Source organism: Apium graveolens, chromosome 3 (assembly GCF_009905375.1).
Source record: "Apium graveolens cultivar Ventura chromosome 3, ASM990537v1, whole genome shotgun sequence".
NCBI lineage: Eukaryota > Viridiplantae > Streptophyta > Magnoliopsida > Apiales > Apiaceae > Apium > Apium graveolens.
In genome coordinates this window covers 3,209,380-3,221,522 of record NC_133649.1, presented here as the reverse complement: position 1 = coordinate 3,221,522, position 12,143 = coordinate 3,209,380, and the positions used below count along the sequence as shown (strand labels likewise).

General features: G+C 33.4%; 1 protein-coding gene across 1 annotated transcript; it reads left to right on the top strand.

The window, feature by feature from the left end:
- The first annotated feature begins 440 nt into the window (after positions 1-440).
- Positions 441-6,496, top strand: LOC141711452 (B3 domain-containing protein Os01g0723500-like). The gene is made up of 6 exons (XM_074513896.1): positions 441-750; positions 2,269-2,767; positions 3,094-3,215; positions 3,708-4,137; positions 4,362-4,531; positions 5,905-6,496. Exons 1-6 carry the CDS (start codon positions 685-687, stop codon positions 6,235-6,237), a joined length of 1,620 nt encoding a protein of 539 aa, XP_074369997.1. The 5' UTR covers positions 441-684; the 3' UTR covers positions 6,238-6,496.
- Positions 6,497-12,143: the final 5,647 nt, after the last annotated feature.

Here is a 12,143-nt window from a genome sequence, read left to right as displayed (position 1 = left end):
AAAAAATGTGCTCCAACAGAATTCTAGTGAGTTCTTATTTCACTAAGATCCTTCTTCCATTACTTATAAATAACTAACCTAACTCTTCTTCTTAGCAAGTGCTAACTTTCATTTAATAATATAATATTAGAGTACTTTCTTTCTCTCTCTTTTATGTAGTGTATGAAAAGTATTTTTAGTAATATAATATCAAATAAGGAACCAATATAAGGAACATTATTGGAACTCAAAGTCCTGATCAATATTCTAAATTACTAATATTCAATATTTTATATTAAATATAAGGAATGAACTAGCGCTGTATTGGAGTTGCTCTAATGCATAAAAAGTATACAGAAAATGTATTTGTCGACTGCGATTTTTTTTTTATTATCACAAATTCTTAATTTCCGGTTCTAAAAATGTACTGTATAATATAAAATAAAAATAGAAATAAAACCACATGATGTATGTAGATTGCAGAGATAGATACACCGGATTCATCAATACACACACAAACACACACAATAATACCTCTCCCTCGGCTCCTGGGTGTTGTTGAATTAAGTAGCTAAGCACCGTTGTACTTGTATTTGCAGCGAATCGATTTGATTTCACAACGCAATTATCTTCAATTTTCGAATCATTTCAATTGGGCGTTGTTTAATTTCTAGGGTTTACTGTGTAATTTTAGTTGGGAGAGAGATGGGGAGTACGAAGATGTCTTACTTCCTTGTCAAATTCAATCCTCTCTCTTGTTCTCATATGCTGGTAATTCTCTCTCTCTCTCTCTCTCTCTCTCTCTCTCTCTCTCTCTCCCCCTCTCTCTCTCCCTCTCGCTCTCTCTCCCCCTCTCTCTCTCTCCCCATCTCTCCCTCTCCATTTCTCCATATCTCTCTCTCCCTCTCTCCCCATCTCTCTCTGCATCTCTCTCTCTCTCTCCCTCCTCCCCCCTCTCTCTCCCTCCCTCTCTCTCTCTTCCTCCTTCCCCCCCTCTCTCTCCCCCCCTCTCTCTCAACTCACACGTACATTTAGTGTTCTTAGAATGACTAATTTATTCTAATTGCATTTCTTTAATTACAATTGTTTTATTGTATTAGAGGCTACTGCGGTAATTGCAATATAATTGGGATATTTGATATCGGAGGTTGTATTCTAAGAGATTTCTAATTTCGTTGAAGTTGTAGTATGTTTGTTATGTGCCTCGTGAATTGAGCAAGTGAATGATATTTGAAAATAGGAAAATGCCGTACCAGGTAGAAAGTTTGTGCTGCGTCCTTATGGGCTTATTTGAAATTTTACGAGATGTAGTTTAGTGCACTCTCTGAATTTTATAAATGTAGGGCTGATTTGAAATTTTAATGAGATGAGGTGTGGTGCACAAAGTGAAATTTTATTATTCCAGTTCCAGTTTGTTCACCATTTATAGTGCCCTACTATTCGTAGATATTTTCTGTTTTAACAGTTAAAAAGTACCTTCTCATATCACTGAAAGATTTGGCATTTACCTGACTCGTTTAAATTAGCTGAATGTTATAAATTCCGGCAAGATCGCACTCCGTATTCCTCATAACTTCTCAACTTGGTAACAAGTTATTGACAAAATTCCAAACTGTTGGTTAGTTGGTAGAACTATATCAAACAAATCCGGTTTGTCCCACTCGGAGGATGTCAGGAGTTTGAGATACTTCCTGACCTTGCATTACTCTTAGAAGCAGAAAATTGTTGGATTTTTTAGATATTTTTTATAGATGTTGGGAATCATGCAAATATTTGTTAAGTGTAGAGGCAATATTTTAAGGCCATTTCCAACCATTAGTTTACTTTAAAACAACTCTATCTCCAACTTTTTACCTTTTTCACCTCAGAACACTAAATCTTCTCTGACCATTTCTTCAGACTCACTTTATCTCCATGTACAATAATAAAATATAGGGTGATAGAGATAGAGATGTAATAGATAGGATTGTGAGAGAGTTTATTAAAATAGGAATACAAATTTGGAGTTGCATAGTGTTTTTCTTCATATATGAAATGACCGTAATTTATAGTTGAAGGTGAATAACTTCGTTTGTAGAGTAAAAAATGAAGTAGTGTTGCATTTGAAGATGTGATTGGAGATGCAATGCATTCTGTAATATGAAACCTAAGTTGTACATATATCTATATGTATATTTTGTAGCCCTCTTAAAGTGTGCTTGTGTGCGTGTGACGACTAGTTCTGGTAATATATTTAAAATTCGTTGAACTCTACTATGGTGTATTGATCGTGTCAGCTTGACATTGCAGAAAGTTCCACCTAAATTTGTTGAGAATATGGAAGGATATACATGTGGAACTGTGTCATTGGAAGGTCCAAGCGGGGATATCTGGCATGCTTCCTTGATGAAGCATGCTGATGATTTATGTATTTATGAAGGGTGGCAATCATTTGTCAGAGATCATTTCTTGGAAGATGGCGATTCTTTGCTATTTGGATATGAAGGTGATTTGCAGTTTGTTGTGCAAGTTTTTGATCAAAGTTCCTGTGAGAAAGAAGCAGCATCTACTGCACAATGCAGTCAAGACCAAAGCAAACGTAATAATTTAAAAGCAAAAAAGAGGGAAACAGTAGACAACATTGTTGGAAATGCACGAAAGAAGATGAGAAGTTCTCAAGTCCCTCTTGGAAATGTAGTTTCTATGGGTATGACAAGTGAAACATCTCGTCTTTCTACCTTGGCTGAATATGTTAGCGGTCCTTCGAGAAATCCTTTGGTTGTTGCTGGGCCTTCGGGTAAAAACTCAGGTAAAATATTGTATGTAATTGTGAAATAGTTCTGTTCTTTACTTAGGTGAAACTCAGGTAAACACATTCCTTTCATCCTTCATCCTAAACCAAATCATCTGATTCCAATTTGCATGGCCGAATTAATTGTATTTGTTAATTTTGCATTTTAATGTGCATGAAACTATTATTATGACTAGGTTTTGGTAAAGTTGTATACTTTAAAAAAGTTACCACATATTTATTAGCGAAATCATTGATGACTCACCACTGTTTCTGGAACACAGTATAACTGGTTCTGTAGTTTTTTGTTTACTAGTCAAGTTTGACTCATAAATACTTTTCAGACCTTAATCACGGATTGCTGTCAGCTCCTGAAGCAGATAGAATAGCTAAAGCATTCACTTCTCTCTATCCTACTTTCACTAAGGTTATGAAAAGGTTCAACGTGAGTGGATCATACACATTGGTAAGTTTCTCATCATTTTTCATTATTCTTTGTGATATGCATATTATGTCATAGTAAAAAGTGAAAAAATCTGATATGTACAGCTAGTGGGGTCCAGTTTTTGCAACTTTTTAATTGACTCCTTGTACATCAATACATTCCAATTTAATCTGATAACAATTAACATATGACGTTGATATCTTCATCTCATAATTAAGTAATGCGTATATGAAGGGCCTGAATCACCCTGCATTGTTTTGTGTGGTCTTGTATAAAATTAACCAAAACCAACAGTGATCTTGGTCCATGATATCATGGCTATTCTAGCCATGCAGGGGGTCATTTAACATGATGCATCTTTTTCATTATTGATGGAACTTCTGTTTCAAGAAACTATATGGCTATACCTAAGAGGCTTTTTTTTTAGAATTTGGCATTTCATTAATTTTATTAGCTTGTTTGATATTTGTTGTCTCTCATCTACAAAGTATGTTTACTTGTTTTGTCATGTAGAACATCCCGTTTCAGTTCTCTATGGCACACCTGCCTAAATGCAAAGTAAAGCTTATACTTCGCAATGAAGACGGAGAAAGTTGGGTGATTAATTCAATTCCAAACACAAGAGTGCAAACATCACATACTTTCTGTGGAGGGTGGTTGAGTTTTGTCCGGGACAACACCATTAATATGGGAGATATCTGTATCTTTGAACTAGTGCAGAATTGCGAATTTCTTGTGCGAATTCTCAGGGTACAACCTGAAGGGATAGATCATAACGGTGACAAGTCATTGTGTAAAGTGGTAACCAATGCATGTGCTGCCAGTACACAGAAGAATTCAGGTTATATGACTCATCTGTCAGAAATATCAAAAGGAAATTCTTGCAAATCTCGTGCAAAACCAATATCTAAGGCAGAGAAATCCAGCTCCAACAAAAAGCAAGGTAATATGTTTGGAACTTCTAAAACTAATATGTTATGAATATTTTGCTGGGACATACCCAGTTCCGTTCTTAAGTATTTGTCTTCCAACCAAAATGTGTTGTTTATTCAGTTGCATCCGTTTCGTTTTGGGTCAAATGCTTTGTTTAAGTCTTTCTACCTTCTATCGAGTAAAATTACCTCCACCAGCCACAAAATATAACACTCTTTTGTTAATTGTGAACAGGGAGCAATAGGAGAAAAAACAAGCAAAACCAACAGAGTCCGCAGATCAGGAGTTTCATGTCAATGAAATCAGCACCTGAAGAAAAGATAGCAGCAGAATCATTTCTTTCTAGTTTGCCTCATTTTGTGAGAATCATGAAGAAGTTTAACATTAGTGGTTCATTCACGATGGTAGGTAAACGGTGTATTTCTTATCTTTATTAATTTTTGAATGATGGTGTTACTTTTATTGATTCAATTTAATATAATGCTGTTATGCAATTGATTAACCCTAATTAAAAAACGAAAGAAGAAAATTGCGGACAGAGAGAAGACCTAATCATCTGCAGTATTTACCTTGATAAACCTAAACCCGTGACTCCGCCAAACCACGATCCTGGTGTTATATATCTGAGGGTGTGATTTGTAAGATGTTATCTGAAGGTCTGACTTGTACAGATGTTTGGGAGACTCAGACTCTCAGTCATTATTTGATGACATTATGTCTCCTTACATTTGATGAATTAAAGACTCAAATTTTAAATCAGTTGTACTCGCTTTTTCTCCTAATAATTACATAGAATATGGACCACAACTAATGCAGGGAAAGCCGAGCCCAGCGGATCTGGACCAATTTATTGACAGACCAAGGGTGTTTGTACCCGTGTCCTAAACGATTATAGATATATATTATTATAGATTTTAGCTATTCTATCTTTCTTTAAAGTTATCTTCATTATTTCTGATCAGTACTGTATTTTTTTGGTTTTAATTTTAACATGTTCATACTTTATTTATGTAGTGTCTGTATTTAATAATTGATTTATTCAGATAAACATTGAAAATAATAATAAGAGTCGTGATATTTTTGTTAAAATCATGTCCAAAGTCTAATTATTTTGTAACCACGTGCTTTAGTATCTACTATAAGAGTACCAAAGTTCCAAACACTAAACGCCCTACGTGAAAAATGTTGCTAAAACTTCCTTCCACCACCATTGAAGCAACCACCCAGAACACCCAACCCTAATTGGTCTGCTAATGCCTTCATTTTCTTTATCAAAAACCTGCTAGTAGAGCTGTACAGTTAAATTAAAAGCTGAGTATCTGTTCAGTCATGAATATCATAGATTCTATACATGAGATAATGTGCTAAATATCCTTTGTTATATATAGCATTTCTTTCTCAGATGTCCATATTTTATCCGATGTTGTGGAATCATACATGCATCTGAAAGTAACATCACATGCATCTGAAAGTAACATCTATAACTCTAAGTTCTTAGATTCTCTGTCCTTTATTTCCCTTGTAATATATGTTTGTACGTTACATAATTATTTCAAATAAATTATAAATTTCACTTGAAACGCACATCTTCAGTAAGATTATACCTTTGATAGGTGTATATTAGTATTTCCATACATTTGGATTTGGCCATACCACATTAGGCAATTTAAGTGCTCTAATCTTTCACTCTTTTCTAATAGGCTTGGATCATCAGTTTTCGTGCCATTATTATTTACATAATTTGTTTGCAGACTGATATTGAATCATTATCTTGCAGAAAGTTCCATGTAAGTTTTCCCAGGAACACCTCCCCAGTTGCAGAACAGAGATTGTCCTTCGCAATATAAAAGGAGATTGTTGGACTGTAAATTCAGTTCCGACTATGAAAGTGCAGACTTTACATACTTTTTGTGGTGGGTGGATGGCCTTTGTTCGCGATAATGACATACAGATGGGGGATATTTGTATCTTTGAGCTTATTGGGAAATGTGAAATGCGTGTCCATGTATCTAGTTATGGGAGGAAAGACCAGGAATTTCAAAGTGGAAGAGTAGCCTCAAATGAAGTAGCTCTTATGGTAAACAGTCGTCCTCTCTTGCAGGATACATGAAGAGCTATCAACTTGTGAGTTTAATCAAGCATTGCTATTTTTAATCATCCGTGTATCTTCAATTGAACGTTTTTTTTGCTTTTTAGTCTAACTGGTGAAGGCCATAACTTTAGTGTAGCATGTACATGTATCATGTTGTCCACTGTTCTTTAGGATTGCAAGTCCAGCCAGCCCATAATCCCAAGTTACTGTATTTGATGGTGATAGAATATCAGTTTCTTTTCTTTTGTTTCATTATCCTGTCCTATTGCTGTTAAAAGTTAGTATGTTCTTTCTTGAGAACACACAATAGGGTTCTCTCTTCCTTTTGTAACTGTATATCTAATTAGTATTGTGTTTGTATTCAACATATAATTGTAATGCAGAGGTGACCCTATTTTGTTAACATGGCCTACTCGATTGTTTATGATGAATTTGGCAGTAATTGTTTGTTACGTAGTAACTCAAAATTGTTGACATGTTTTTATCTGGACTTACAGTGTTTTTGTGTTGGTGTTCGGTAAGCTTTTACCGTTAAACTTTTACAATATTGCATATTTTGCGGTTCATCTCCAATGGCCAAGTTGCGAATTTCGTGTATAATACACATTTTGTTTTTGGTAGTTGTACATGTACACTTGCACATTTGTAATATGTTGGATACAAAAAAGGTATGTTTTGACATTTATTTGATCCATCTGTTTGTTAAATAAATCTGTTCATTGTTGAAGCTATGAAAACGAGATTAAAACATAGAGTATTATCAATTACAGGCATATACTTCTTTGTGTCTTATTGTTCATGTCTCCTCCGGTCTCGGACAGTACAATCATACTGAAGTATACAACCCTTAATCCTTCAATGACCTGCAAATATTTCTGTTCTTACCTTCTGCATCTACTAACTATCTTCCAATGTGTATAAAATATAGATGTATATGTGGTCATTTGGTATGTGCTTGAGAAAATGGTCGTAACTCGTACCCATGCTTCTCTCTAATTGTTTGAAATCATAATATTTGCAGTTAATTTATCTTTTACTATTTCGAGTTCATATTTTGTTGAATATTTGTAGTTAATTTCTGTACTCCTATTGGAAAATGCTTGATACTCCAAAATGAATCTCAAAACTGTTCCCAAATGCTTACGACTGATGTATAGTTGGTAAACTTCTTAATATGACCTCGTGTGCATACATATGCCTGCATGAATTAATATACGCCAAGTATCGTGTCACATCATTCGGCAAAAGTTTTGGGAGCCAATTCGGATACCTAGCATTACTCTTTACTATTTCTTTGATTGTTTTTCTTTTTAATTCGTTAAAAGATTCATCCCTATGGATCATCCATTACAATATTACAATTTGAATTGTTGCCATCTCGTATATTAAAGTATGTGCTGTATTCGTATATGATCTCCTCGAGCAATAATCAAAGAGATCAGTTTTTTATTTATCAGTGTAGTGTGTATATTATAGTAGTATTTTGTAGTATTATGTAGATTTACATGAGTTCACATCCTTCAAAACGGCGTTGATTCCGGTGATTCGGTAGCTTTCTTTTTTGTCCCTATGCTCAAACCGGAATGTTAGTGATGAGTGAAGGATGTGAAAAGATAAATTCCCTTCTCATCTTTCGATACATTTTTAAATTCTCATGTGCGTTGCCCTCTCATTCCCATCTATTCCATCCTTACTTATAATATTGTTATTCTAGAATTTCATTTTGAAATATACTGGTTATTAAAAATATACCGTAAGATGCGTGATTAGATAGCTAAAGTGGCAAGTGTTCCTTGATTCTGGTTTCGGTTCTCACTTATTCTGAGATTTGTTAAAATGAATTATCATTTCTTTTTTGTCGTTCTAAGTTCTTGATTCGGGACATTTATCAGTACATGCACTCATTTCCCTTTTGCCGTTCAATGTTATGAGTTCGGTTTTCACTCATTCCAAGATTTGTTAGAATATATACTCATTTTATAAGTCATTTAAGCTTAGCTTGAGGAAAATATATGATTATGACTACTGATTCAGAGTCTATCGCTTAATTGCGTTTTACCTTGATTCACGCAGGTTGCAGGCTATTACGTGAGTCCGTGAAATTTACCCAATACGCATCCGAAAAGTAGCGACTGCGGGTTCTACGATAAAAAAAACTTGAGATAGATAAAAGATAATCTAATTTCTCATATATTTTTTTAAATATTTTGTCAATTTGTTGGATTTTAACCTTGTCCTTAATGAATTTTACATACTTCATGAGGGTGGGTAGGACATGCATTGCTTAAAAATATGCACATATGATAGAGACAAACACAAGGAATATGGAATAAAATGGCTTGGCATTACAATACATAGAAAACAAACCATAGAGAGACACATTCACCGGATATTATTCTTACTTTCCCATCACATACATATACTACAATAAACTTGTACATTAAAGTTCTTGACAAATATAATACTTAAATTTAGAGTCCAATAAAAGTTAAGATAATTTGGTTTCCCTATGAATCTAGAGCGCATCAGGCGCTGACCATGGCTATAAAATCATAGTTTAAGAGTCTAATTAACATTTTTCAACTCGGCTCCATCTTAATGCGATCAAATCGTATCCTCAATTTACACTTTGTTATCGGGTACTTCGTATTTGTATAAACAACTTCCATGTTGGTGAATGGCAACATTGGGACAGGAGCTCAATTATTTGTTCTATCATCTTTCCTCAGCTACCTTAGTTACCCAAATAATTTTTTTTAAAATTTTTTATCAAATGACGTAGTTGTCACAATTTTTTCTAAATTTTTATTCACATAACACAGCTGACAAGTGATTAATTTGGTTTATGAGCGTATATGTATATATATGGGGTCTTATATTACACACCGGATTTTTTAAAAAAATCGAAAAAAACCCTAAATGTCATTTTTTAAATTTTTGGCCACAAATGTCAATTGAAAACGAGGTTTCGGTTGAAATTTTTCAAAATAAACGAAAACACAGTTTCGTGGTGAGTTTTTCTATAACAAAACGCATCTTGAAGTTATGTTTTTTTAAAAGCAAACTCTGTTTCTTCCTTTAAAAAAAAATAAAAGAAAAACGCAATTTTGTTTTGTGCTTTTGTTTAAAAACGTGGTTTCAAATCGTGTTTTTGATGAAAACGCAATTTCAGAAATTGTTTTTGTAAAAACGCAGTCTCATCTTTAGTGGATATAAAAACTGGGTTTCAAACTTAGATTTTCGTAAAAACGCAATTTTCAAGTGAGTTTTTCTCGGGATGCGAAAAAACATAAAAAACAAGACAAAAACGCAAATCCAAAATGAGTTAGTATGAAAAACTAATTTTGAGGTTGCGTTTTGCCCCCCAAACATGAATTGAAGTTGCGTTTTCAATTTTTTTAAAAAAATCAAAAACGGAACACGCAACTCCGTTTTTCATTAAAAACAAAAATTTCAACCGAAACTCCGTTTTAAAGTTACATTTGGGGTTATTTTTTAGTAAAATGACATTGAGGATCATTTCACCCCAAATAATGATATTTGGAACAACACCAATCTGAATAACAATTTTGGCTATATAGCATTTCCCTTTAATTTTATTGCTCTCTTTCTTTACATGGAATTTGTTCGTTATTGTTGAAATATTTAATATCGTAGAAAATTTCAATGGTTAGTGTTCAGTATGCACACATGAGGACCTATGTTTTATAAATACCGTAAAAATATTACAATCGCATGTTTTACTATTTCTCTTTCCTGAAATACTATCCTTTAGGGGAATTAAATTTCGTAAACGGATCGAGAACGTAACGAATCCAACACCAGATAAATCGAGAGTTTGTTGTAAGTATAGATTTCTCCGTGATAATCATGGAAAAATGGTCTTATTAACCTTGTCGAAATTTACGTCGAGGGAGGTAAAGATAACTTCAACTATCAGCAATAGCAATGTTCGAGCTCTTGTCTTTTTTGGAGGTGGTTAAGCAACTCGTGTGGACGTGTTTATCTTTAAAAAAAGAACTTAAACTTATACTCTCTCCGTCCCATGTTATGTTTTCCATTTTGACTTTTTATACTATTTATGGTAAACGATTGACTACTAATTTACGTCAAATTTATAAGATCAAATATTGTGATCTTGTTGGATTCGTATTTATGAGTATTTTAATACAATAAATTTTTATATCTAATACTAAAACGAAATTAACGAATATTAACAATTAAAAGTGTACATTGACAAACGTGTCCTGCACAAATAAAAACGTATTTTTAGAGACAGTTGTATTGACAAACGTATCATACACAAATAGAAACGTATTTTTAGAGATAGAGGGAGTACGATTTTGTTAAAATTTGGAAAGATAAAATAATATTCGAATCCCCAGCGAATGTGTAAAAGACGAGAAATAATAATGAGAAAACAACAAGCTCTAAAATTACCACCATGCCCCTTTCTGTTTAACAAGAATATTAAAACTATTGCGATTAATATCACCTTGACACGGTTGCACCTAAGGTAATCACGTGACATATAGTAACCACGACGCCGAGAAATACGGTGAATTTTTTTGGCTCCATGGGTGATTTTGAGACCTTGGGAATATTTGAATAGCAAGAGAATCTTGGTGTTGTTTATGGTTATATTAGAAGAGTTAATCTTTGATTGTTTTCAAATCCTATGCTCATTTTAAATGTTGAATTCCATTTTTTATAAATTGGATTGTCATTTAATAATCTCGTGGTCCCTGATGAATGACAACCGTAGATATCTGTATAAGAAAATAATTTACGATACAAAAAATTGATGTGAATATAAAATTGATGTCATGTCATATTATTTGCGTTTTAGAGGGGTGTATTAATTGGGATTTTAAAGTGTTTTTCTGAATTTTGAAAATCCTAGGATATTCAATTTGGATTCCAGAAAATCTTTTAAAATATGATGGTATTCAATAGAGATTGATTTTTTTTAAAATATGGGGGTATTCAATTTAAATTATAAAAAATCAATTAAAATATGGGGGTATTCAATTTAAATTATAAAAAGTCAATTAAAATATGGTGGTATTCAAAAGTTCATGAATTTTTTTATATATTTTATAAAATTGTAAATTTTGATGGATTTACTAGTGTATTTTACGTTTTCAGAAAGGAAAGAGACCACAAATTTTTATACCAAAAAATTCCCCAAATCTGATGTGTCATATGAATATTTGGCAACTTTCCTAATAATAATATGAGACCCCGCGTGCATTTATATGCGTCCACAAATTAGAATTAGACATGTGTCTGCCACGTCATTTGGTAAATTTTTTGGAGAAAATATTTGGGATACCAAGCACTACCAAAATTCAATAGATTTCGATAATTTATAAAAATCATTACTCAAATCAGGAATACTCTACGAGATTTATCTAACAAATCCGCTAAAATCCGCGTACAACTAAAATCAGCCAAAATCAACAATAATCATTTAAAATTAATAAATTATTATAAATTTTCTAAAATCTGAATTGAATATGCCCCTTAATTTTGAACTCGAACTTAAAAAGAAAGTTTTAGATATTCAAAATCTAAACACACGGCCATACCGATCGTGCGAACAAATATGGCGAATCCAACTCTATAGTCAATAGGTGTATGTAGTGTGATTAGTGGTGATGGCTAGCTAGAGTTGAACTGACTGATTGATCAGCTTATCACTTATCAGTTCGCGATGTGGGCGGGTTCCTCACGTGTTAACCTCGTTTTTTAATCTATAATTATCATTCCCTAATTTAAAACAACTCAACTGGAACTGGCCATGCATTTTAGTGAATATTGGTCAGAACCGTGCAGTGTCTCTAGCTGGCTCCCTGCTGTCTGAGTTTAGTGTTTTAGTAGTAGAGCTGCATGTTGACCTTGTATGTATGTACTCCTCTATA

Coding starts and splice junctions, on each gene's coding strand:
- LOC141711452 (XM_074513896.1), top strand. CDS start 685: ATGGGGAGTACGAAGATGTCTTACTTCCTTGTCAAATTCAATCCTCTC. Junction 751..2,268: donor TCTCTTGTTCTCATATGCTG/GTAATTCTCTCT, acceptor TTGACATTGCAG/AAAGTTCCACCTAAATTTGT. Junction 3,216..3,707: donor TGAGTGGATCATACACATTG/GTAAGTTTCTCA, acceptor TTTGTCATGTAG/AACATCCCGTTTCAGTTCTC.